General features: G+C 43.2%; 2 protein-coding genes across 2 annotated transcripts; both read right to left on the bottom strand.

Moving 5' to 3' along the window:
• Nucleotides 1-3,255: 3,255 nt before the first annotated feature.
• fah (fumarylacetoacetate hydrolase (fumarylacetoacetase)) lies at nt 3,256-15,899 on the bottom strand. The gene is made up of 14 exons (XM_036544454.1): nt 15,723-15,899; nt 14,309-14,419; nt 13,821-13,942; nt 11,985-12,034; nt 10,550-10,640; nt 9,961-10,058; nt 9,791-9,843; nt 9,293-9,392; nt 6,521-6,651; nt 5,951-6,026; nt 5,494-5,540; nt 5,040-5,141; nt 4,639-4,756; nt 3,256-3,737 (listed from the first exon to the last, which is right to left on the bottom strand). The coding sequence occupies exons 1-14, from the start codon at nt 15,888-15,890 to the stop codon at nt 3,661-3,663; spliced, it is 1,344 nt and encodes a 447-aa protein (XP_036400347.1). The 5' UTR covers nt 15,891-15,899; the 3' UTR covers nt 3,256-3,660.
• Nucleotides 15,900-16,408: 509 nt separating this feature from the next.
• Nucleotides 16,409-27,581, bottom strand: zfand6 (zinc finger, AN1-type domain 6). Its single transcript, XM_036543748.1, has 6 exons — nt 27,507-27,581; nt 21,158-21,315; nt 20,619-20,733; nt 19,797-19,900; nt 18,186-18,302; nt 16,409-17,350 (listed from the first exon to the last, which is right to left on the bottom strand). Exons 2-6 carry the CDS (start codon nt 21,306-21,308, stop codon nt 17,202-17,204), a joined length of 636 nt encoding a protein of 211 aa, XP_036399641.1. The 5' UTR covers nt 21,309-21,315; nt 27,507-27,581; the 3' UTR covers nt 16,409-17,201.
• Between the last annotated feature and the right edge of the window lie 295 nt (nt 27,582-27,876).

The raw sequence follows: 27,876 nt of genomic DNA, 5'->3' as shown, positions 1-27,876 counted from the left end.
GTGTAATGTACTTTAATAGGACAGTATCACAGTAGTGATTTGCTGAGTCATTTGATAATGATTAGGATGATAGTACTATCACTACATCTAGTGCTACTACTAGATAGTGCTGGTAATACTAGTAGTATAATAGTTATAATAGTAGTCATTATAATAATTAGGATTTTGATAATGCTATTTTTACCTCTGATGCTAGTACTACTAGTAGCAGTACTGAGAATAGCCATGCATGCATAGAGCAGACATAACAAAATACCTTACATTAACTTCAGAGCAATTATTCTCCCACAGGAGAGGTGAAAATAAATGCAATACTCCTTTTTCATTTTATTTGTCCCAGCGTTTGAATTAATGGGAATCAATAATTCTTAATTATTTGGCATTTATAAACTGCTACTGCATCAACATTTCTGCACCACTGAGCGTACCCTTGCACTGCAACGTATTGGTTTCCTATTGCAGTGATCTAGGGGACACGATTGATTAGATGTGCATGAATATATCGGTACACAGGAAATTAAAGAGTTTAATATTGCTCTCTGCATTCCCAACAGCGGCCATAAGGACATTATTTATATGGCAGCAGAAGTATTAACCCGACAACCACAAAATGGCTCAGAAGATTCATTGGGCCTGACTGCACTTGTTCAGTTAAGTGTAGATATATCTGAAATATGACCTAGAATCTATTTCCAATATCAGGGAAAAATAAAAATTAGCCCAGTGCATTTCAAATCTAGTTTGTGAACTTTTTAAGTTGCAGAAAATCCTGCAGATCAATTTGTTAAAGACACAAGGAACATCATACTAACTGTAACTTACCCATAGCACAGCTCTACTGTTGGCTTTATTTTAAACAGTAAGCAACAACAGCAAGCATGTGGAATGTGGAAGTGAGGATAGCCAGCCATTGGGTGACCAACTAACTGCTCAAGTAAAAATTAAACACAAGTAGTTGAGTTCTGAGCAGTTGAGTACTGCACATAGAAATGGCAACAAAAACACACTCACATAATGCCTGGCTGGGGGGCAAGTCAAACTCTCTATGTTTGTCCTTGAAACTGAAAAGTTCATTTTGATTCAGGGGTTGCGTTTCGATTTTCCGTGCTGGTGTTGCAGTGCGCATCATCCCCCCCCAAACCCCCCTACCGACACCCTGAAGGTTCTTTTAAGATCAGTTCCTGTGTGTTGCCTCCACCTGCTTCACTGAAGAGAAATGTCAATATAACAGCGTGGAGCAGGGACCCCGCTTCTCACCGCACTCTGGGGCAACATATAGCACCATCCCGACCGCTGAGGGGATCCTGGCTTTGTTCTCTGAACTCACACATCAATACCCAACTGAAAGGTCAAGAGAGCGCTCCACTGAAAGGACACGGAGCACCACCATCCCCTCCTCTCGGCTGTTTCCCCCATCCTGTTTTTCAGGAGTGAGGACGCACTCCATTTCACCATGGTGATGGGGGGCTTTGTGTCCGGCTCCGCCCACCGCGGTGGGCCGTGCTTCAATGCAGAAAGCCTGCCTCTGATTTTAGATTTCGAACCCCTTCAAAGCAAACACTCCAGCGCCCACTTCTCTACTCTTTATTGATCTGGCTGTGTCGGGGAACACAACGTCCTCACTTTCTTGAACACAGGTGATTAAAACAAAATACGAAACATATTTTGTATGGACAGCTGTTAACTGCTGAAACCTGGAGGTTTTTGTCAACAGCTTTGAGGTAAAAAAAAAACTTTCTCCCTATGGTAGACTCATTTTAACATTTGTGCATTAGCAGATAGGTATTAAAAGCTACCCCCCCCCCCCCCCCCCCCCCGCCACACACACACACACACACACACACGACTTCTAATCTAAAAAATGCCAAAACTCACCCTGTGGTTTTATTCACTTACAGTTGTGGCATTGCATAAATTGCTCAACAGGTTCATTTATTCAGTGTTACTCACTGAGTTCATATTAGTACAGCTGAATATTTACTCAAGCAATCAATCTTAAGCACTTTGCTCAAGAGTACAGCAGTGCCCCACCTAGGAAATGGATTTTCAACTTAGCGTTACAAGTCTGTTTCCTTGACCAGTATTTCACATGAAAACACACATTCTTATTCTTATGTCATCATGGTAGATCATTACAGGTATTTTCTTGATTCATTTACCTAATCACACTGACAAGAATAATGCCTTGGTCTGTTTAGTGAAAGACTGATGTTTGAAAACAACTCAAGATGAACAGTGTTTGAATGTCGAGCAATTGCATTAGTATTAATATTCATAGAAAATAATGGATTTGATCTATTACTGACGGGAAAGTAGAAATGTATAATTAAACAGGTCCTATGTAATGCAAATCATACTTTATTAGACAGATGATTTATCAGATGAGAGAGGGACTGGCATTTAGACAGCCACCCATCCAGTTGCATCGTGGGGTGGCTCTGCGCCTCAGTCACAGTGAGACCTCACGCTCACTCACGTCAACACAGGAATTACCCAGAATTACACACAGATCGCCCCCTCATCCTGTTTATCAGTCAAAAGCACTTCCCTCACATCCGTCTCCGTACCCCGCCCCATGAGGACAACGGCTGCACGATCTGATGAGAATTACATCCCACACATCCAACTGTGGCTTTTCTCTATAGGTAAATAGGCAAACTGTTATCTTCCCATTATAAAGCAAATTGTGCTGTTGCAACCCTCCATGCAATTTACAAAAAAAGAAAAATCGCATACCTTATGCAATACACTCCTTCCGCTCCTTATGATAATACAGGCTTCCATAGTGATATAGCCTTTACCAATGACAAATGCTGGTCTTTAATGGACTATGCATGAGGTAAAAAAGAAAGTCTGACAGTGACTGAGGTGTCCATTTCCAGATTTGTCTGCAGGCTCCAAGAAAAAAATATATGAAAAGAATTATGTGTAAAATTAACGAGTGAAGCGGAACTCTGGTCTGGAAGTACTTGCTGCTTTCTCACCCTGGCCACTAATTACCCGGCCACTGCTGAGGGACTCATCTGCATATGACCTTTGTGCCACATTCTGTGTGGCATCTGGTTACAAAAGGTGTTTATATTCCAAGACTTTTGTGATTGAAATGCATGTGCTTAACATAAATAACAAACCTATCGTGCAGACTGGGTTTTGTCAAGAGAACACAGTGAGTTTGCTCCACTTTGTATATCTAGAAAACAGCATAGAGCAATTAAAAGCACACAGTGTAAGAGCTGTTTTATTTATTTTTTTTATTTCAGGGCTAATTAATTAGCCTATCACAGGAAACAGGAGGGGGGGAATGAAATGGAATCAGATCAGCACTTCATAATTGAATTCCCAAACACGTACAATGGTGCATAACACTGCTTCTGGCAACAACACATTAGCATGATAAACAAGAACTCCTTTTTAAAATTCATATTTATAATGCTACTCCAACAATGTTAAAAAAGGTCATTATGAGAGCCACACAGGGCTTACTGCCTCAATTAAATATGTAGAGAGCTTTATAATGGGGATTCATTGTTGAAACAATACTGATAAGAGCGTTCATCTTTGGAACAGTGTCACTTCCTGATGAGTTCCACAGCTCTACTGGGGATTGCCTGTCAGGGCTCTCTGGGCGGGGCAGGTTGGGGGGGAGGTCAGTGGAGTCCTTCACTGCTGCAGAGCTGGGAGGATCTTCCCCTTACACACGCCGAAACCAACGCGGTACCCGTCCCCCTCGCAGTAACCTGGGGTGGAGGAGAGAGAGGCGGTGTTCAGGTCTGTCCCGCACCGGCGCCAACGCACGCACCGTCAACACCATCAATCACTGTCCCCAACACATGCTCGCTGCCGTCAACACAGCCCGTCGCCACGGCAACACCTCATCGACACCATAAATCAACATTACTGAAACTGGCCGGATGTTTTTGCCTCGTGTCTGAAGACAAACTGTCAGACGCTGGACTTATTAACATTAGAGATGACCATGAAACATTTTTTTTTTGCCAACAGCATGGAGACTTCCCTGTTTCAAAAACACCAGGGAGACACAAACACAGAAGTTTAGCGATCCCAACAAATTCTGGTTGCTGTTTAAACAGGCTGTCCCGTTGCAGTTAAAATGGTTAAATTCAACATCCTCTGACTACTACAGGGTGGTAAAATGGACTGTGTGCTCACTGGCCCACACAACGTCTTGCCCAGACAGCTTCCCTGCATTTAAAGATTTTCTCATATTGACTCTGATTACAGCAGCAGGACGAGGGATTCAATCTCCTTCTCCTTCCAAGCACCTTTTCTGCAGTGGGCTTTAATGGATGTTTTGGTGTTGTTAGATCACAGCTCCAAGTTTGCACACACACGACTAAAGCGGCTTTATTGATCCAGTTTCAAATGGCAATCTTTCAGAGGATCAAAAGGCCACCAACACAAAACACATATCTGATTGCTGAATAACTACAGATGCAACTCCTGGACCAAAATGCTGCTCTTTATGTACTCCTGTGTGGAATTATCTTGTACACTGAGTTATTTATTTAGCTGAGCATCTCTCAGTCCAAAACTGTGTACGATAGGGGGACACTTACTCTTTGACCCACTGTTACATCAATGTACTGTAACAGAAGGGCACAAAAGCCAAGCACAAACCTGTGAGGGACACCTCATCCCCATCTTTTAGAAAGGTACGAGTCTCTCCTCCTCCGAGATCAATTGGCTTTGATCCCCTCCACGACAGTTCAAGCATGGAGCCAAAACTTTCAGGATCCTAACCAAAAGAAAGAGCAATGGCCATTGAGAAAATCAGCAGGGGACACATACACATAAGCACATTCAAATAGGAATACTGACATAAACATGCACAGAAACACTAACATACACACGTGAATGTGCACTCACTCACACCCATGCACGCATATTCACACACACACACACACACACACACACACACACACAGCTAGCTTACAGCAAAATGCCTGTCACTATGCATGTGTGTAACCACTGTGGTCACAACTTTTGAACCACGCCCTGACCCCGCTGCTTCCACGTACCGGTCCGCTGATTGTCCCCGAGGCCAGCAGGTCACCTGGTCTGAGGTTGCAGCCGTTGACTGTGTGATGCGCCAGCTGTTGCTTCATTGTCCAGTACATGTTCTGCCGAGACGCACACCGCAGCCATGCATAAATCAATGTCTCTTAACAGATGAGTGATCTTAATCTCTGAGTCTATCGCAAGTCTCCTTGTTGTCCTTGATACCTGTCTCTACAGATAAGCTCTCCCACTAAGTGGACTTCAGTGGAAATCAGATGAACCCAGTCCATGGCTCAATGTTAAAAGTGTGGATCCCCTGCCAACTTTTCCCTCCCTCTAGGCAAAGATACGACAGAAGTTGCTCTTTCTCTTTTATATCATCGCGCAAAAAGGCTCACTCCCAAAGACACACCTCTTCTAAACGTCTTAATAAATGTGCCGAGTAAATGTGGCTTGGGATTTTTTTTGGCTCACCTTAAAATTGGACTTGCATATGGTGGCAGCTTCCTTCATTGCTTCTCCTGGAGAGAGACATAACCATATTGACGGTATGAGGAGGAACGTTTGTGTGGCTGGCTGAATCTGAAGTTATTTATTGTTACTGCCGCACATACAGAGCAGGGCCCTGGTGTAAAATGCAGTAATTCTGGATTTTCTAAAACAGGATTGTGAGAGCAGTGTTTCCATTTCAGGTTTTGTGTGAGCCTGCGTCCTTGCTGTCATTAAGTGTTTCTCCGGTGTCCTGTTGCGGCCACAGCGTGCGACACCTCTGTGAAACTATAAAAATGCATCTGGAGGCTTGGGAGGTGAGCTAAAATAAAAGCAATTAAAACTACCCAGCGCCGATAAAGACCGCTTAATGACAGCCCATTACGCCTGGTGGTTCCTGCGGTTTCCTCGTGTCTAATTAGCAGCGAACTGATTCCGGTACCTTTCACAGAGACGGAGAGATTGATGTTGAACGTGTAGGCGTCAGCGTGACGCAGGTAGGGGAGAGGCTCGGGGTCCTGCAATGACACGAAACGGAATAACAGAGGATGGTTTCACAGGGCGTATGAAGGTCGTAGAGCTGGTGCCCACCCAAGATGGCCCGAGAGCCGTCAGAATGCTGGGCTCCAGAGATAATAATCCACCCCCCTCCCCGTCTCCCGTCCCCCTCCCCGCCCCAATTGATAACACTACACCGGGACACAGTCGTATTCTCTAAATCCAATTCTGAGAGCCTTCGCAGACAAAGGAGATTCAATTTTCTCATTTGGGGGAAGGCGCGACCTGCACAATGCGGTTCCGAGAGGGAGCGGGGCCGGCGCTAATAACTCATGAATGTGCGCATAATCCATTTCATCGCTCCTCGTTAGGCGCCGCCGGCGCAGTCTCTTTCCATCAGGCTGAAATATCACCGTGGGCGCGAGCTGCCGAGCCCCTCGCGGCGCTGCGGGATTGAACGCGTATATTCACACACGCCGCGAGGGGCCCCGTCTGCGTCTGCGCGCCGCGCTACCTGCACCGCGTTGGGCTGGGCGAAGGGGAGCAGGGCCTCCATGGGGACCACCCAGGGGGAGATCGTCGTCCCGAAATTCTTCCCCAGGAAGGGCCCGAGCGGGACGTACTCCCAGGCCTGGATATCCCGTGCTGGAATGAGAAGAAGAACAAAACGCGGGACGACGCCCGTGAATCTCAGGTATGCGCAAACCTCCCTGTGAGCAGAAAACAACTGGGGGAATCCTACCTGGCACTTCAAACATAAAAGTTTATCATGTGAATCATCGTCATTGATACATGGAGCATGTATCAACCTATCATGCAGTCTTAATGAGTAACAGCAGCAAAGCATTCTGCAGAAGGCAGCACTGAAAACATACTGTAAAATAAAATGTTGAAATTACCTTTAACTAAGGCACTAACGCACATTAAAAGCAACAACAGAAAATCTGACTGAAACGATGGAACGACACAGCCGTAGCGATCCGGGGTGTTGTAACGGTAAGGAAAACAATGGCAGAATCGGTGGCCCGTTCCTTCACTCCGTTCCCTCGCCATTGCCCAGGGCCACATTAAATTAAGCGCGAGGGTCGGATTTCTATCAGCTCCCCTGATAATCTGCTGAATGTGAAGCCTGATCCTCGCCAGCAAACTATTATCCTGGCCATTCTTTCCCCTTGAGCTCACATGCTGAAATTGGGTGGTGACGGCTCATTACCTGAGGCGTTTCCCCTCCCACTGCGTAAAACTACAGAACAAAAAAGTTTTGTTTTTTTTTTAATTAAGAAGTAATGACTACCAGAAAGTCTCTTGCCCGTGTAGAATTCTCGTACGCTCAATCTGGGCTGACAGTTGGCCCTACCATGAAGAACAGATTGATGTGTACTACATGAAAAATACCAGCGCTGCTAGACATGTGTGTTCATATTTCTGCAGTTAGAAGGAGTGGGTGCAGTGCATGCTGGGTGAAAAATGGCAACAAAACAGCAGTGCATTTAAAAGACCAGATGGATGGCGTCTTAGCCCAGAATGGCAGGGCACTAGTGTGGATCCTTCATCTTGCTCAACAACCAAGGGAGGCAGCAACACACATAAATTATGTGTCATGGCCTCGGCCTGTAAGCTTGCACAAATGAATATAAACTGTAGGGTTCAAAATAGCGATGTTTGCTAAATTATGACAAGTGGGTTTTTTTTCCACATAAACCCTGTCTTAAAATGTGACAAATAAGGGATGGTTCACGTAAAAAGGGAACTCCTTGTGTAAATTTGATTTTGGTTTTATGGCATGTGTCGGTTACTCGTATGCATGACCGAGCATTCCAAATCAGGTCGTTTAGAACTTAGAACCCAACCCTCCTCCAGTTAATGATGTAAGGCACTCCTATTGCCTGCATTACTACTACCAAGCCCTTTCCATAAGGGTATAGGTAAAAATACAAAAACTGTCAAAAAGGCTGCATTTTTTCCTCAGGCAGCTTGCTGGTCACTCAACAACACCAAGAACCATGTAGAAGTTTGTACACAATGACAACTTCTGTTTCAAAATATGTTCTGAAAGGTTACATTCATGAATGCTTTTCACTCAGCCTTTTAAGCAGTAAGTTTGACTTTTTTAAAATTTGTAAATCCACATATTCACTTGCTGTACCAAAGGAAACACATCTTATGAACGATATTCATATATGATGTAATGAGGTGAAACAAATTAAAAGGTAACAGCTCCCAAATGTATGTAAACAACTCTCCCAGCAAAGGCAGATTAATTGGCAAAGACAGGGCATAGCAGGACTATATCCCCTTCGGTGCCGCACCGGCTTCCTGTAACTACCCTCAAAGTGCTTTCATCTTATATGTCTGCAGATGGGGCATAAAAAAGCAATGTCTGTCAGCATGCTCGAGAGGAAGCCATTGTAGACTTTGGCAACGGAGCAATAAAAGAAATTGACGGTAGTCGCTGCTGTGAAACGCCACTTGGCATGGAGTAACACCGTCACTAAATCAAGAGTCCGGCTCAGACACCAATTTTAACAGAAACCAGGGCGGAAAATGAATTTCCCCTTTTTGAATAAATTCGCACCACAGAGAGAAAAAAAAATTCCACAATCGTACATCTTATTACGCTGCGCAGGAAAGGGCTTCTGACTGCCAGAAGCACGTTGCCAACTGACGCGCTAATTGATGCCAAGTGATGTTATCTTTCGACCGCTGGCTCGCACCCACTGAAGAGTACCAGTAAGTCTCTTAGAGATACTGCTCTCTGTACCCCAGATCACGGGAGTTAAATAGGCCTGTCCGTATCTATTGCCTGCCGCTTTAAACGAGTGGTCCGATGTCTGAGCATCGCCTGTACAGACCAGACCTAATTGCTCCACAAAGTGAGATAAGAGCAACAGGACAATCACAGAGAAAAAAAAAACAGAAAACCTCTTGACTCTAACAGACCTGTTCAAGTGGCTCCTGAAAAACTCACCAAGACAGGCCAGACTTTGATGAAAGAATTCTCCTAGAGAATCAGTTACTAAACCAGAATCAGTTAATTGTACTGTACTCTCACGTGTCTCTACTTGCCATCTTTGGCATGCACTTCAACAGCACACTCCATGTATTCCTTACAATGACTGAAATCTTTTTTGGGGAAAAAGAACAAATTATGCAACAAAAAATTACTGCATTAAAGAACCACACATTAATTCATAAGCATCCAATCACTTTTTTTTGCGCTTTCATCTAAAACATTCTTCCACACAGTGATGATGTCACAAAGGCGTGACATCATTAATGACCTCACCACTCCAGTCGTTCATGAGGACCATTCCAAAGATGTGCTCGTGCGCCCTCTCGATGGGGATCGGCTCTCCAAGCTGGTTTCCAGCTCCAACAAAGAAGGCCTAACAGACGCGTCAAGGAGCAAGGCTTCAGTCACACTCAGACATGCCGTCACATAAGTATTACTGACCTACTTCAGGTCACAACAGATCCCATCCGCCTAGGGGCCTGTGAGGGGCATGTTGTTTCTAACCCTTCTTTCCACTGCAAAATATTCAGGGCAAAAGCTGGTGAAGCATTTGCCTGCTTCATTATTCATTACTCCGACATCAAAGTATTTCATTAATGATGAGGAGCAGGGCAGAGAGCAAGATTCACCATCTTAATTCAAGATATTTACACTATTCTATGCTTTGCACATATTGTATTTGATTGACAGCATCAAATGTGAGGATGAATACTTTTATTCAGTGTATATAAAATTCTTATGTTTGCCTGTTGAGAGTGCTCATGTACTCACCATTTCCAATTCAATATCCAGCTGCTTACTGGGGCCAAACACTGGGGGCTGAGCTGTGATTGGTGGAGGCAGCAAAAAGTAAAAAGGCAAAAAGTATGTTTTTTTTAACAGGGTGAAGTGATACTGCTAAAAATAAAAAGACTAACGGATGGAATGTTCCTTCTACTTACAAGGATCAGGTCTCATCTGACCCATGGGTCTCCTGATGGGCGTTCCCGACACCACCACCGAAGATGCCCTCCCATGGTACCCGACGGGCAGCCTAAGCCTGCAGGCACAGGTACCCGTCACCCACTGTCACACCCAATCAGCTGTCCTATACCCGCCAATAGACCAACCATTTTGTATTAATTCACATCTAGTACATATTCAGTTTCTTGCAACCCTCCAACTTCTCATGCACTGTAGATCATTGCAGGCATGGCTGGTGAGCGTATGTGAGAGGACTGCCAGTCTAGGCTTACAGGGCTTGCATGCAGACAAGGTGGGCAAGCCCTGCGGGACTGAAATCAATTAAGGGAAACTTCTCGCCCTCACACACCACGGCACAGGCCTTGTCCTACCTTCTGGCAAACAAACCTTGGCCAGTCGTTGAGAATAACAACAAGGGAAGAAATATGGCTCTATCAAGAGTGCGGAGAATGCGCAACCCTCATTTTTCTTGTTCCCGAAAATTGATCACATAAGAAACAGGCAGGTGAATTATTCAGAGTGCCAACTGCTTGCAGAGAAGCCATGTTAACCCCGCAGAGATGTTACCAGTTGGGCATCAGGGCGTTCTCTTTCCCCCGGAACATGATTCCCACATTGGTGGCATGGTCCCGTGAGGAGTAGAAGTCAGTGTAGTCACCTGACGCATGGGGTAAGAGGAACAATGGATGAGGGAAGTTACAGGTGTAAGTGTGGCTGTGCCACGGCTACCTCCACAGGGAGCCATGCTAACAGTGAGGGAAGACATTCATGAACAGCCACATGGTCACAGGGCTAAAGACAAAAGAGGCTTTTATTGCACACACCACAAGGAGCAAAATATTAGGCTTGAAAACACCCAGAGCCAAAAACTAGAGAAGAAATGCCAAGAGATTCTGCTCATAAAAGCATGTACATTTCATGTTGAGATTGCCTGACATGTTATTGTATGGCGCCCCCTTGTGTTGAATTGCATTCTTCTTTCTGTAGAGTACCTGTGTAATTTTTAATGCCGTAATGGCATCAATCATTAAGCTAAAGGAAAAGAATGCTGGTGACCATAGTCTCAAGGTATGGAGCATTTCACTGGTTCAGTCACCTTGAAAATCTCAGGCACTACAGGAACAAGTCTTTTTGTTGGAGAATATACGACAAAAACAACTGAATCCAGCAAAGTCAGGGCTGTTGACTTGAATTTCTCTTTTGTTGCAAAAATGACCTGATAAGATACCTAGGTTAAACAGCCAACAAAGACCATTGACCTGCACTCTTGATCGATGATATTTTTCAGTGAGATGACATCATTTGGAAACCCCCACTGCTCTTGTGTGACCTATTCCCTCATTAACCTGGATTGAAATCACTACTGTACTCATCAGACAAAGTGTGTTACTCTCATCCTCCACTCTCAGTGAAAATCATATAAATGAAGACAGGACACATACCCATGTTATGAATGGCTTTGACACTACAGTTACACAAATCTGGTAAGCACAGCTACTTGATATGTTACATCAATTAATTAAAATTGTCTTTAAAAAAAACATAACTGCAGTTTAGGACCAGCAGTGTAGCATAGTGGTTAGGGGCAGGGCTCCACTATGGCTCTGCTGCTGTACCCTTGGGCAAGGTACTTAACCAAGAACTGCCTCAGTAAATATCCAGCTGTATAAATGGGTAACATGTAAACACTGTAACCTATGTGTCGCTAAGTCACTCTGAGCAAGAGTGTCTGCTAAATGCCAATAATGTAATGTAAATGTAACATTCACTTCAAAGGATTAGCTGAGACTAGGTTTAAGTTCATTCAAGCTCCACGGTAAACCACCACTGGGTCACTTGCTGGGACAGCGAAGGTGAAGGTCACTGCAGCGCTCTGGAGAGTTCCACTGCGGCGATGCCTGCTGGGAGTTGCTCCCTCGTAAGAAAGATGCAATGCCTGTCAGGGACAGAGTGTCACCTGCACGGGCGGAGCGTGGTGATGTGACACTGAGTAACTACTCACCGATTTCAGCTGGGAGATGCATCACCGCCGAGCTCTGATGAACAAAAGCACTGAGGGTACAAGGGAAACCAATCAAAGTCTCTCCAGAAGAGAGGCAATAAAGGATGATAGTCGCTCAACATGGACAAAACAAGGCATGCATCCTGGGAGAGGACATATAAAAGGAGGACAGAACTGCACTGGGCCCAAAGCGGAGACTGGAAACTAATGGAACTGCACCTAGTGCGCCCACAATGCACCTCCTGATAGGTGGAAAAAAAAAACATATGTGCATTCCCCTCCCCACACACATTACATTTGCGGACAACCACAGAGCAGTCAAACCAAACAGCAGGTGATTTTGAGCTACGGTCAAGTGCACATGTATGAGAAATGTGGGAAATTTAAGATGGATGACTGAATGCTGCTGACCTGTGAAAACTGTGTTTGAAAACTGTATGATATTGGCCATACTGTGCACGGCCCAGGACCAGGTACTAAGAGAACCAATTCAAGCTTGCTGGGACGCATGCACCCTGGTAAAAGCACCAAATGTGAGACGAATGGGAGTTAGACACATGTGAGAACAATGCTTGTGTTGCCATATGGGGTGGATATGGCCAGGCCTAGGTTAGGAGTCCATGCCTGGGGAATGTGCTGAATAAAAACATAAGAACATTATAATGAGAACAGGCTGTTCAGCCAATTTTGGCTCATCATTTTGCCTACATTCATAACAAAGACAATAAACTTTATGTGTATGGTGCTTCTCAAGCATTAAAAACAATCAAAATGGGAACAGCAATAAACACAGCAATGAAACTAAATTAAAGCTGATCTTTAAAAATACAACAGTACTTTTACAGTGAATTTATTTCATACTGAACAATCCATAGGTCTCTGGTTCCATTAAAAATCCAAAAAAGCCAACTTAATCCATTAATTAACTGTTCACTGTGTGAAGAAGTACTTCCTAGTGTCAGTGTGAAATTTATCTTTGAATTAATTTCGACCTGCCTCCTTGTTCTATTGATAGAGCATAGCTCAGAATAGGTTCCATGGCCTACATGAATCCTTTTTAAATTTTTCCTTTCAAACATGGTGCAAGATCAAAGGGGGAGTGACATGTGTGAAACACATGCTCAGCGGCCATGTTGGTGAATGCTCCAGGACCCGGGGGAATCAAAAGCACTTGCACATATCTGTGGACCCTGACCAATGAGAAAATCTGGAATCTAATGCAGTCTTCCAATGCTGTTGAAGTTAATGTGTTGAACAAAAAAAAAGAAAGAAAAGGACCAAAGCAATAAGCTTTCAGCCAGCCTGGACTGAAAACCTGAATAGCTCCCCATTATCACTTGTGTTGGCAGTGCCTTTCAAAAATGTCAGTTTCATAGTTCCACACAATCTACATTCTACTTGGAACTTACACTACATACAATGGAGAGCCACTCTCTTACCCCTCTGAAATATTTCAGCCCTGTCCTGTTATATCTTATCTTCATGGAGTTTAAAAATATGGAGAATTTCAGATGTGTCAGCAGTTGTGACACAATTGATCAATCATTTTTATTCTGTATAGCCCGCTTTACAATCAGATTGTCACAGAGCACTTCACAGTGCAATATTTCTTGCGGGAATAAACAAAAAAGTGAGACTGAATGGAAAAAAGAAAAACAAAAAATTCCCAGCACCCTTGCAACTGAGCTGGACTCCTGGAAATGAATGAGGGAAAAATGTTACCTGTGTGTCACTAATGGAGTCATTGAAAGACAGTCTGTCCACCACGCACACAACACATGTTGTCTAGGTGCTGGCCCCCTGCAATGTCATTAGCTAAAACGCAGAGTGACTCACCTGCTTCTGAGACTCATGTCATCTCGTAGTATGGTCTCATTGGCTGACAGGAGCCTCTGAATAACTCTCCTAGCCTCCTTCCAGGCCTCATGTCCCAAACCCATGAAGGCATTAAGGGTTGGCTAAAACATACACGAACATGAGGTAGATGGCATCATTAGCTTTCATTATCACTTGCTGTGAAGATACTTTGCCATGACTTTCGTTACTTTCATCAGACCCATTATACATTTATACACACATACATATATAGATGGGTATTCTTAATAAAACTATTCAGATTAAACAAATCATTTTAAGGTTCAACAGAAGTACTCTATCTGGGATTTACTAGGATAACCTACAGGTTACAAGCCAAACATTTATGCCACACAATGCCAAAGTAGCACATGGACCTTCAGTGCATGGACGAAGCAAATATGTTGACAGAAGAATACACTGCTTATGTAGATAAGGCTTCATCCCAGCAGTTTTAAAGGTGTAGTTACCTGGTCAAACACATCCTGATGTCTTGCAAGCACGGGTCCATTGAAGAAAGCCTTAACAACACTGAGATCCAGAATCTGATCGCCGATGGCAACACCAATCCTGTGCCTCGGCTGCGGATCACAAAGACCACAACGTGGAGAGACTGTGATGTCTGCACACCATCTCGACTACCTCTATTATCATTCTGTACAGTACAGGATGCCCCAGGGCGGACAGAAGTGACATGCTTCTTTGAGATCCGCTCTGAGTTTGCATGGGAGTAAAACATTAAACGCTCATAGCCTCAACAGAAGGGGCCTATGTTGCTGCTTCTTCGGCTCTCATCTTTACAATCCAAGGTAAGGGGACAAGTTTACGTCCAAATTAGTCATTTCAAATACGGCAAAGAGAAATGTAATGGCAATATTGGGTAAACGAAAGAAAACTTTACTAACAGGGTTGATATTGTAATTGAAACCAGGATCCTAACATGTCCACACGTCACACGCACGTACTCCATGATTGGCTTGACGGTAAAAGGGCTGTTTGTCAGGTCAATGTGGAACTGGAAGAATGGACTTCGGTCCACTTTGCTACCAAGTCGTACGGCAGAACCGGCGGTTGTTCTCGGGCTAGTATCTACTAGACTTTAGTGGGGCCTATCTGTTCTGAACAGTGCGAGTTGGACGAACGTATACAGGAACCGTCTCCCCCCTTCTATCTGTAACATTTCTGTCGGTTTTCCACAGACAGCCTTTAACTGCTTGATGAGCCCATCAAAGTAGCAGGGTGCGACATGAGGACAATTTACAAGTAAACATTGTTGCAGAAAAAAAGATACAAGCAGCTTTCTGCATTTACTATGCAAAAATGCAGGCAAGCAACTGGAGCAGCGTAAATTTTAAGTTCTTAAACAAATGAGCAAAAATCCAAATACAAACACGTGGTTAACCTCGAGTTTTAATGTAACCTATATGTAGGGTATTCGAAAATATTCTGAACATAAAAACTGCCCTGGCTCAGTAAGTTGTAGTTTGTCCTAGCTGTGCGGGCGTGAGTTTCGTATTCCCGGACGCGCAAAACTCAGTTAGTCCTCAAGGTAAATGAACAGGTTTAGGTCAAACTTAATTCATTCAAACTCGCCAGCTACAACGCTACAACATATTTTAATCAATGCACAGCCGCTATAAACATAGCTTCCAACACTAAATGAGTTATATGATGAAAAATAAATGCTTGAATTGTTTTTTTTTCTAATGCCTTGTTTTTAACCTAACGCTAAACAATATGAAAGAATGGGATTACGCACCGTAACACTAATATCGGTTTTACTTTGCTCTTTCTGACTTCAAACGTAAAAGAGCTTCTCGAAAGGAATACAACGGAGCAAGATTAATTTACAATGGAAAACATGCATTTACCTGTTTCACTTACATTGTCAGGTGTTGAGAACACACCGAAAGGTAGATTATGAAAGGAGAAATCAGAATTTTCGTCCACTTTTATGAAAGACATTTTCAAGTTGCAGTTGAGCTCTGGGATAATTTTCAGCGTTAGCAACAAAGCTAGTAACTTCTTCCAGATGCTTGAAACTGCAGCCATACGACGGTTACCGCCTCCACTGTCAGAATGGGCAACCAATCAAATTGCACTCTGGAATATCCACCCTTCCTTCAGAACTTTACAAATAATGTGAAACGGATCCAAAATGACTCAGCAAGTTTGGGTTGTTAGAGGAAAAAAAGATTCTCCATTTAAAGGAATCGACTAACTTCTGCTTTTGAGGTACATTTCAATGCACTGTTGGTAAAGACTGAAATACGATTTCCTTTTGGTAATTTTCCGCACGAGGACCGCAGTTCCACACACTACTACAAACTAAAATATTAATGTATACGTTGGGAACTTTAGTGTATTCGGATGGAACATATTACTTATGTCCTTTAGGATTCGTGGAGAAATTACTATTAGAAAGATGGTGACCACCAAGACCTGCGTATCACCAGGTAGTCTCATGCCCAGATGCGTCCAACATAACTCACACCGTCAGCAAGGAGTTTGTGCATCTTTGACTTACACTAATCATGGAACGTGTCATCGCAAAAACGCTTTGCAAAATTGGTTTTAATTTTATTAAGACCAAACTTAAGACAGTGAATAAAGTCACATAAATACAACACGATTATCTCAGGTCATACTTCATTTGTACACTCTCATAAAAGAACAATACTCTCCCACTGAAAGTCACAGGCAGCAAAGAAGTGCATACAAGCTTTTCTTGCCCACTCAGAAGACTACACTCACACTGGCTATTATACTTCATTCAGAAACAACATACATACAAACTTTTATACTGCAAATTCATACATTCCAAAAGGATTCATTATGACAAACATTATGAAACAAAAGTTACAAGAGGAAATACACAAATATGCCAATGTACGTTAGAAACCCTCTTTTTTGCAGTTAATGCAGAACAAAATCAGCCATATTTCTAGGAATACATTCAATTATTAGAAGAAACTACATACAGTACAAAGAAGGAAAAAATTTAAGGGTACAACATGCAATTTCAGACACCAGAAAATCCCCCTAATAATCTCACCTAAATGCAATGAAGGCCCTGTATGAAAAAAAGAAAAAAAAATAACGGCATAAATTCGTACAAAACCTATAGTCCGCTTCAATTTTACTAACCACGACATTTAAAATAAAGAATGAATTCAAATGTCTGCAAAGAAAACGCTCAATAATTGTCAAAGATGTATTTCCAGGTGCCATGCATGATTTAAGGATTTATGATGAGTACATTCCTCACAATTCCCAGGAACCATTTAAAATAAAGGAAATAATGAGGAAACAAAACTGATTTCTGAAAAGAAAAAAAAAAAAAAAACTTCAAAATGGTGCCCTTCAGATCTTCTGGATTTTTTCTCCAACCACTACAGGGTTTTCTTTTCTAATTTTCTCAGCAGCATCTGCCTTGTAGTCAAAGGTGCAACTGTGAATGTCGGAGTATCGATGCATGCCACAAAACACGTTTCCACATCTGCAGTCAAAGCCTGTAACACAAGCAGGATATTAAAAGTGATGATCACATTCGTGAAAGGCTGCAAACAGTCCCATATTAATTTGAAATCATCCCAGACAGTACTGGAGTTTATCATCTGTAGACACTAGCAATCTATAGCTTACTTTGAATGATTTTCCTGTGCATTTTATCCATCATTTCAAATGCTCTCCCATTTCATTTTCTGTGATTAACTGAGCTGGGTATTAGAAAGCTGATGCAGTGCACCTGGGGTGAATTCAATACACAGAACTGCTACAAAATACTTGGCAATGGTGCCCATGAGATCTGAGGCTGAGAGGTAGAGAAACTAGAAAACCTAATTCGGTAAAACAGATGCAAATTACTTCAAACCTACAGCTCAGCTAATTTGCTCAGAACTAACCCAGATTCACTTTCAGCCTAAAATAAAACTGCAACGACACTTTGTAACTCTTGCACCTTTCAGATTAGTCATGCCATTTTGCAATCTGATTGACCAACAGCCACAATAAGTGGCTGAACCTTCAGTTATGAGTACCTGAGGAATGCAAACTGAACTTACATTGTCTGTACTCACGATACTAAAATGCAGACCACTGTAACCCAAAAAGGGGATGTTACAAAGTGAATGCAGGGTCACCGTGTGCTTCACATTTCCTAAACCAAAGGCCACTGTTGTCAATTCTTTTATGTCACCCTCTCACATTATTTTGTTGCCAGACCTGTGGTTTGGTCTACAGGAAAGACCCAATGGACTCCTAAAAAACTCGCGCTAAGCTGGAGGAAACCACTGACCATGATACAAAAGTGACACGGTAAGAAAGGCATGCGAGTCGGGGGCATACCTGTGAGGCCCACTTTCTTACGGCACAAGAAGCAGCGGTTCTTCTTCTGTTTGGGTTTGTCAGGAGACCGGTCCTGTCCACCTACCGACGCCCTGTCCGAGTCGCTCGACGCCGCAGCTGCAACGAGAGGCAGACACACAATCACTACATGTGCTTTTCCACACGGAAGGAACGCCTCGCAGGTCTGAGACACAGTGAACAGCATTTGAAAACAGCTGGCAAAGACAAACACCAATTCTGTAATTTCCCCAGCCAGTTTCCCCTCCGGTCTAGACCTCCATCATTACCATGAATAAACACTCTACAGGAGCGTGAAAGTACAAGTTAAAAGTGAAACCATGAAATTACACCAACTGGTTGATGAATCTTTAATGAACAAGGGATGCTCCTGCACTGGGAGAAGCTGTGTCAAAACATTAGAAGATACGAAATCTTAAATTACTAACCATTTTCACTGTATTTTTTTCATCAGTTGTCTTATTTTCCTCCTAAACAAAATAAACATTTTTACATATTTTTTGCAGTAACAACCTTAACTGAACTTGGCAGGAAAACAATAGAAGAGATGGAGCTATCCATCTATTGGGGAGACGAAACTAGGGCACACTGGAGAGCAGGGCCAAGCCGTCACCGCTCTGCTAAGGGCAACTATTCTGGGTGCAATTCACACACCTTCCATACACTAGCTGAGCACTTTCATGCAGCTTTCCATTGTCTGTCTGAATTTCGTACAGACGGGCCTTTTGGCTTTGCTAAGAGAACCTGATCTTCCAGACGTATCTAGCTGGTCCATAATGCACTTCTCTTGCACACTCGCATTACAAAAAAAAATACAGGAATGTGGTTGTCCTTTGGTAACAAAAATACAGTTCCTGCTTAGTGAACTAAACTATAATGCCTGATATAGCACAAATTACCAGAGAACTGGCAACCTTCACCAAAACCCTGTTCACACAATGACTGCTTTGCCATCCTGGTTCAAATACAATTAACAGGCATGGCAAAATACAGCTACTGTTAGGACATCATTCATTCCAGTAGCTGTACCTGTCAGACACCACAAGGGGGCAGCCATCAGACAAAACACTTGACATTAGACATTTATAATTATAGAGTTAAAAATATTAAAAAAACTATGCATGCATGTATAAAAGAGTGCATCATTACACTTGTAAAATTTACACACAATGTAATAATTATTATAAGATGTAATTATATATCACATTATAAGATGTAATTTTATATATAGCTATTAAAGTTCTACTTTGTTGTAGGAAATTCCATCTATGGCAGCATGTACACATAGCCTGCATTTGTATGTACACATAGCCTGCTTGCATCAGTTGCTAGCCTGTAGATAGCAGGTTCTGGCTCGTTTTGACATCTAGCTGCCACACACAAAATCAACTCGTCCGGCACAGCGGTGCCGTTTCCATGGCAGCATGTGTACATAACCCCCCGCACAGAACTGGTGAGCCCAGCCTGTTTCAACATGAGTCTCTTAGCACCCAATACACCAGCAAGCTACTCCTCCGAGCAAGCGCCAGTTAAGTGGATCTTACATCAGGTTATCGACAAAAAATGACAAGGCTGAGTTGGAAAACACGGTACCCTGCAATTCGCCTGTTTTCACTCCTACTTTGTCCCCCGTTGAATCTTCCTCTTCACAATGTTTTCGTGACGCTTGCTTTAACAGAGTCTGGCTGGAGACCACACTAAAAGCAATTCAGAGGGTTCTCTTTAAAACATGGATGGCCATGTACATAACAGGTACTTCACATAACAGATAAATGGTTTACAGGTACATTTCAGTTCTTGGTTGTCAGCTTGGGTGAAGCCTACCTTTAAATTGTGCACAAAGGCATCTGTATTAAATAGGATTAGCCAATTTTTGCACAGCTCCTTATGAAATTCATCACAAATCTACTGCACCACATTAAAATGAATAGCTAAAAGACAGAAAGACACTATAGTGTTCTAACAGTCTTACTCATACAATCAAAATATAGATAAGGTTTACACAATCATGTTTCCTTTAATGGAGTGCAACTACAGTTCACATTATGCCACAAACACATGTGTGCAAGACAGTCAGATTTTCTGGGAGGCTGATATTAGTGGGTGTGTGTGAGAATATGACAGCTGGGGCTTAATATGGAAAGACAGAAAACTGTTTCAACTCCATTAGTGAGGAAACTCCAGAGAACTCTCAAACCCCTCAGCAGCACTGCGTGGGACAGTTATACAGGAGAGATCCTGCAGAGATGTTACTGCGTGAAAAAGATTTGGGAAAGCAGCTGATTGAGGGCTGCTTCATATGGTGATATACTCCCAAACTAATTTCAGCAAGGGGGTCAGATTCATTGCTATGGGAAGAAACAGGAAGAAACTTGACGTGCAGCTCTGACTCAATCCCCTGAACACACGGGATACCTGCACTGTTCCAGCTGCGTGGTCGTTTGGGATGACGCTGACGGTGCCTCCACAGGGCTGCTCTCAGTGCACTGGGTGGGTAGAGACTCTCCTATGCTGCTGACATTGGAGGATGCTGCAACGAGAGAGGAATCACACTCCTATTAGTCACGCAGTCTCTCTTTGCCCTCTGAAGGGGGCCGGTGACGAGGTCTTGAGGAGCAAGGGGAGCTTCAGGCCTGCTTTGATTGGGGAAGATGTTTGGCCCTGGCATCTGCAGAAAGGTCTACTTTTTTTAAAGCGCAAGAAATACACTCATTCAATGGATTGAGGACTGTCAGCCTGGAGCTAGCTGCTGTGCACTTTCACAAAGGTCCAAAATGCACAAAAACATTTTGAGCAAGTAATCAAAGGCATTCACATACTTTCAGTGGAACTGTTCTGTGAAGGAAAAGCACTTTAGCTGGCACTAACAGCAGACTTACATGTGTTATCAAGGACACTTCCATAAGGGTGTAAATCTGGACCTGTTGAAAGGTACTGTCTGCACATACACTCACCTGGAGGGGTGACTCTCCCATTGCTATTCTGTCTCTGTAGGGAGTCCTTATAGCAGACTGAACACATTCCGTTGGTACGAGGGTTGCCATAAAAGCCGCATCCCGTGACACAGAGCAGGGGCACTTGTGTCTGGTTCGTCTCTTGAGCCATGTCCCTCCTGTTGAAGCCCAAAACAGAGTTATTAGTTGCATCTGTTCTGCCAAGGAAAACCTACAATGATCACAGCAGCAAAAAGGCCACGTCTAAACTGCCTTAAATAGCTATGAGTAAAGAGAAAACTGACACTGCCCCAATAAGTCCTTGTTGCCAGTTGGTACTACACAGGTGCTTAGCTTCTTGCTGGTTTTGGCACTAAGGTGCCATAAACAAAATGCTTTTCCAGCACAGAATGACCAACCACCAATTAGTTTTCACAACAGTACCTTAAAACTCAGGGAGAACACACAGATTTGAGAGCTACTTGCATTAAAAAAAAAAAAAAAAAAAAAAAAAAAAGTACATTCATGCATGTCACGTCGGCTAACGACAGGAGCAAATAGACTCATTTCTCCAGGTGTTGCTGTGAAATGTCAGAGTGCTTTCATACCGGGACAAAAATAGCTCATCACCAGAGCATTGTTGTACTGCGCCGTGGGCTTCAGCAGCCCAGACAGGCTGTAAAAATGAGCGTCTTATGCAGAGCGCAGGCTCAAGCGCCGAGACTCAAGTCAATGTTTAGAGAAGGAGAAGGAGTGTTCAGACAAACTTCCACAGCACTCACCTACCTCTCAAATCTAGCCCAGGTTTTCAGCTCACTGCAGTGGAAAGACTTAATCTGAAAACTAAATCTGCACTTCCCCCCTCCCCACCATGGCATTCACAAACCTCACTTACTAGGTGGAAAATGGGTTGTGGTTTACACAGGAAATCAGGGAATGGGCTAGACCTACCCATACGTGACAAGATCACCTGCATCCATGACATCCATATTTAACTGCTCAACAAGGCTGGGACAAACATCTTAACGTTTACCCAAATGCACACCTGTGTCGCTTGACCCAAACACCCTTTGGGAATCACTTGACTAAGCAATTGCCTGCATGTGTAGTTTTTACTGCAAACACAGATGAGCCCACCAGCCAGCCACGCATTTCAGAGGGTTTACAGGGTAAAAGTGGAAAGAGAACCCAGTTAAGGCGGTATGGCTTAACCCAGCCAGCTTATCTGTTAATGCACTGATCTCTATCGCGATGTGACAGTGCATGTAATCGGAAAGTGGGGGCAGCACATCCTCCGACACGGCAAAACACCGTCATCTTCTCTCTGGGTTGGGGGAGAGCTAGAGCATATCACGCGGTGTTTCTCGCATAGCAGCCTGACCACACGAGACTCACGCACACCTACATTGGAAGAACACTCAGAACGCTAGCATGCTACATTCAGAATTTGTCCTTTGTGTAAGTCTTGTGTGGCCCATGGGAGAATGCTGTTTGGCTGCAGTACTTCCCGGCTTCAGTCAACGGTCGCTAACAGCTGCAGCTTGTATCCTCTCTAGAGGAACTGCTACCCACCTGATGACATCAATGCAACTGAAGTATAACGTATTGCCCTTGAAAACATACCTCTTGGGATAAAGGGGGACTCAGGGCAATGTTGTTATGTGAACAGGACGGGACACCACATAAGAAGAGCTGATAAAAATAAGAATCCTAATTCTACACTACCTACTTTTTGAAAGGGGAGCTCAAAGTGTGACCCTAGTTTTTCCTCCAACTATGCAACAGAACCTCTTTGGGTATGAGGAAGCGATTAAACCATCATCCTCCGTTGAGCTGAGCACACAGTCACTGACCTCAGACCAGGGTTTACACTCAAGGCCATAAACCCCCACACGCCCCGCTGTGCTTTATATCACGTTTAAAACGGCCCCCTCAGCCGCACCGTGTGCAAAGCACAATAAGACTGCCTTTATTAAAGCTAAGAACTGACACACAGGGAGTGGGTGTGGGGAGCCAGGATAATCATATTGGGGCCTCAAACCCGACGAGGAAAAACGTGCCCGCGCGCACGCATTTATACGGCCGGCTGTCCTTAATCAGAGACATGGATCTACATTTCACGTCATTCAAATGAGCTCGGTGGCAGGCCGAAACAGAGGCAACGCTGTATGGTAACAGACTGGGGGAGGTCAGCGGCGGAACACAATGGCATGCCTTTAAAGCGACGGCCGCTCTCAGCTGCGGCCCGTGTCAAACCTGACAACTGCGAGAGAAAAATATGCCGTCACCCTGACAGCCTCTCTGCCTGGGGTGGGATTGCACATGCAAAGGAACACAAACCATCCGGCGCTCCACTGCTAGAGGACCTCAACTGGAATGCTAAACACTCCACAGACACACAGTTGCAGACACAGCACAATCTATGATACATTAAACACACTGTTGTTTTTTTCCAAGGCAGTATTCAGAGGACACATCTTAAGGTCACTGGTGTGAGACTAGGAACTTCCAGAGTATGTTCACTGAACAAAATTCCTGTTTTAATCAATGCCGTCGTAAAGAAAAATCAAAGGTTTACTGGGTATGTGTCTCCTAAGAGTTTTCCATTAAGATATTAACACCATTATATAGCATTTGGCATATTATTACATTTCAATCATATCACATTGGGCTTAAATGGGGAAGCATTAGTGCAAGACACACAGCAGTGCATTACACGCCTAGCAACATGGCAGCACTGTAAACTGAAAAGCGGGCAGCAGAGCTGGATGTCCCAGTGCAGCACTGTATCATCTCTAGATCAGCTGAACAGGGTCATCTTAAGGAGGACAAAGCCTGCCGCAACACTGATGTAAACAGCCACTGGTTAAAATAGGCCGTTTGAACACTTGAAAGTGGCTCCTGCCACATGACTGAATGTTTCTTCTCCAAGACGCTAATTTTGATTCCCGTGCTGAGCTCCAACCCAGGCTGCTGTTTCCAACCCCCCAGAGATCCCTGGCAGGATTCAGCCAGCCGCTGTGACAGTGAGCACTTATCCTCTTGTACACTGTTCACGGCTCACATGGGCAGCCTTGGCATAAGCCTCCCCGGCCTCACAAAACACGCCTCGCCGGGGTCGTGATCTCGAAAAAAGCTCTTACCCCAGAGACCACGGCTCTTTAGTTGTGGACTGTTTGATTCTGTTTGCTAAATCTGCAGCCGATCCACACAGGGCTTACAGTACCCCCACCCCCCCATCTCTCTGCACACTGCAGAATTCCAAGATAAAATCTCCCAGATTAATTACAGAACGATTACCGCGGCCTTTTGTATTATGTAAGCAAAACAGCTTACACCACTGTTCAAATTGATTAACAACCACCACGACATTGGTTAAGCGTCACAGCTCTCGGGTAGTACCCGACATTTTAGCCCTTTTAAAAAGCCCTTTTAACACTGGCTCTCAAATGAGAGGTCCTTGGGACCCACTTGAATGGCTTGTCTACGGAATTAATCTAAAGCCTTTATGGCGATTTATCACTGGTGGATGTGGAGGAAACTGTGTCTACAGATTACCTCAAAACATCTGACTATCTAAGTGTTCAAATGTATCCAAACACCCCATTAAAGCTGACAAACTCCTTATAGAGAACTTCCATAAAACATTTGTCAATAACTGTATATTTCTAATTCTTAAAATGGTATTTTACATGTCTTCCATTGCATGTTTTCAGCAATGACAAAAGCATAACCATGAGTCCTAACACAAAGCTGAAGAACCTTGCTGTTCCTGTGTGTATCAATCGCAGTGTTACTCCTGGTGGCCCACTGTCCTGCATCTCTTTTATCTATCCTTGCTCCAAACACACCAGATTGAAACTAGTGTGCATGCTCTTGATTAAATCAGGTGTGCTCAGCTAATCAAAAGTGCCACTGGTGAGATCAGGTAGGTAGAGCAGGGAAAGATGGAAAACGTGCAGAGCAGGGGGCCCCTAGGAGCAGGATTGAGAATCAGTGTGTATCAGCATCTAACCTAAACTGCCAGACTAATCAATGTACCATAGTTAATAATGGCTAACTGTCCAGTCTATGTGGCACCATTGATGTAAAATAACTATCCAGACCATGACAGGCTAAGGGAAAGGTTATAGATGGTCATAAAATGAAAAAGATGTCGCAGGGATGGCCCAAAGCCTTCAGTAAGCCTACTTTGCACCTCAACAGGTTCTATGAGCTTGCGGGCATGTAAGGCAAAACTGAACACGTCACTCAATACACCACTGTCATTCTAGTGTTTAAAAAAACAAATGCTTTCAGCAAAGGCAAAAAGGAGCCAAAACAGATATGAATCTAGCATGTATGCCAACCTTGTGTAAGTCATCAGATAGTACACAGCAGGCAAACCTTGCCTGTGTTCAACACTTTGAAACGACCAGTTTTGACAGGAAGCAACTAGTGCTTTTTTCTATACCCAGATGAAACAAGGACCCTCAGAAAGGCAACTCACTGAACTGCTCTCCACAATGGAATTAAAAAAAAAATTAAGAAATTTAAAATATCCTTAATGTCTTTGAGAACAAAGCACCCTACTTTCATAGTACTCAGCAGGTGTTCTTGAAAGCTTGACATTTCCTTGTAGGTGTCCTGACGGGGATATTTTGGATATATGCAAGTGTCAATACTTTTATGAAGGAATCATGTGGATGAAGGAAAAAATCTGCGACTTCCTTATTCCAATTCCTATTTAGTTTGATCACAGCACCCAATACTCAGCCTATGCTTGCAATGCAGTGACAAGCCCGCCTGTGAGGTTGGCCTACATTAAACAGAATTTCAGACCATGTTAAACAGATCTCTTGGCCACTGCATGCCTCCAGGAATTCACTTCAACACCCCTTCTTTAAACAAATTTACGGTATTTTTACAATTGTACAAAGATAACTTCTGGAAGGCTACTGTTTTAGTAATTGCTTAAACAAACTTTTCCCAAAATGTACAGTATTCAATATTTTGTCTGCATGCATATTGGCTGATAAAAAATGTTTAACCATGCATAAGGTCACCAGACAAGCAGTTTAGCTTGGCGGAGGCCTGCTTAAAACGCTTTTGTTCTTTCACCTCAAAAACGTTACATGACTACTGGCTAGCCTAAACTGCAACTGCAATAACATGCTACCTGCTAGGTAGTTAGCTACAAAGAAAGGTTTCCTTATCAAACCTGGCAACTTACTTAGAGTAAAAACTTACTTTTACTCTAAGAACAGTAAAAGAAAAAAGTTTGAAAAAAGAAAAAGAAAAGAAAGAAAACACAGATAGCTACATAGTTAAATAATCGCTTTCTAAACAGGTGAAATTATAGCTGTTATTCCACATTTTCAAAATGTTAGCTCTTAATGAAGTAACTGACACGGAAATAAGTTTAGCCAAGAGCTGTCGTGAAGCATAGGTTAGCAGGCTCGTTAAGTAATTATTCGCCTCCAACGGCAGCGCACACTTGGCATTTGACAAACCAACAGAAGACTCGCATCTACCCCATCTTTCCACCCACTTTGTCACGACATTTTCTTTCAGAAGTCAGGTGTTAGCTAACCGTGACCTCGATAATGAGTGTATTGTTTGGCCTTCGCACCTAAAAGATTTCTTTGGGAACGTACACTTGATTATTATTATTATTATTTATTTTTTTTTTTTTTACAAAAGTGACTACTTCCAAACAATTTCCTGGTCTGGGCGTTGAATTGACATGGCTAACTACTCCAGTTAGCTAAGGAGCTAACTAGCTGAAGAGCCGATACTTAGCAAACTGGCTAGCTAATGGTAGCCAGCTTGCTAACGTTACCCAAGTTATACTAAAGAAAGAGACCCCCCCTCCCCCATCCACCAAACTGAACTGTAAGATTCATTCAGAAGACAAATTTGAAACTAGCTCGCTAGCTAAGTTTTTCAACAACAAGCTAGGACACAAGCTAGCAACAAACAAACAGATGTACTGAAGACAGCTAGATATAACGTTACCTAAATGTAAATAACCAAACAGATAACCTTGCCAGGTAAAGATAATCTTCTGGCGAGCCTCGGACGTTTAACAGTCAGCCACCGACATTCATGCATACATTTCTAACTCACTCTTTTTGAATTTAAACAGAACTACAAGAAAAGAGCTTGACAAACTAGGCAGCACTAACTAGTGTTAGCTAGACTGCTAGCTAGCTAAACATCCCCTTATTTCCTGTCTCAGCGGTGTTCTTTTGTTCTCCCGTCTGCATCGTTAAGTTAAACATAATGACAGCTAAATGAACCTAAAGGAATGGGCATTTTTGCGACAACATAGACTCGACGATTAATATTTAAAAAGAATCACTAAACGCTACTTTGATATCAAACCTACCGACAAATTCGTCCCCAGATTCCCCCTTTCAACTCCTCTCTTCCTTTCTCTCGCTATCAAATTCAACTCGACGACATACACTAAAAAAGCTAAGAGCTACCAACAGAGGAAACGAAACGCCTACCTTATTTTCATTGGCTGTATCTATTGCATACCACACCCATGTCTTTTACCATTGAAGAATAATCACGTCAATCATACTGAGAACTTTTCTTAGTAAAAAGGTAGGTTGAGGAAAGAGGAAACCTTTAAAAAGCCTTGTACGGGAGTCCCTGAACAACTTAAAGGGACAGTGTTGGTATTTTGATGATACATTCCCTCAATAAAACATGGCACTTTTATTTTAAGGAAAATACTATCTGAATGCACT

This window comes from Megalops cyprinoides, chromosome 13 (assembly GCF_013368585.1).
Source record: "Megalops cyprinoides isolate fMegCyp1 chromosome 13, fMegCyp1.pri, whole genome shotgun sequence".
In the NCBI taxonomy this organism is placed as follows: Eukaryota; Metazoa; Chordata; class Actinopteri; order Elopiformes; family Megalopidae; genus Megalops; species Megalops cyprinoides.
This window is presented reverse-complemented; position numbering and strand designations above follow the sequence as displayed.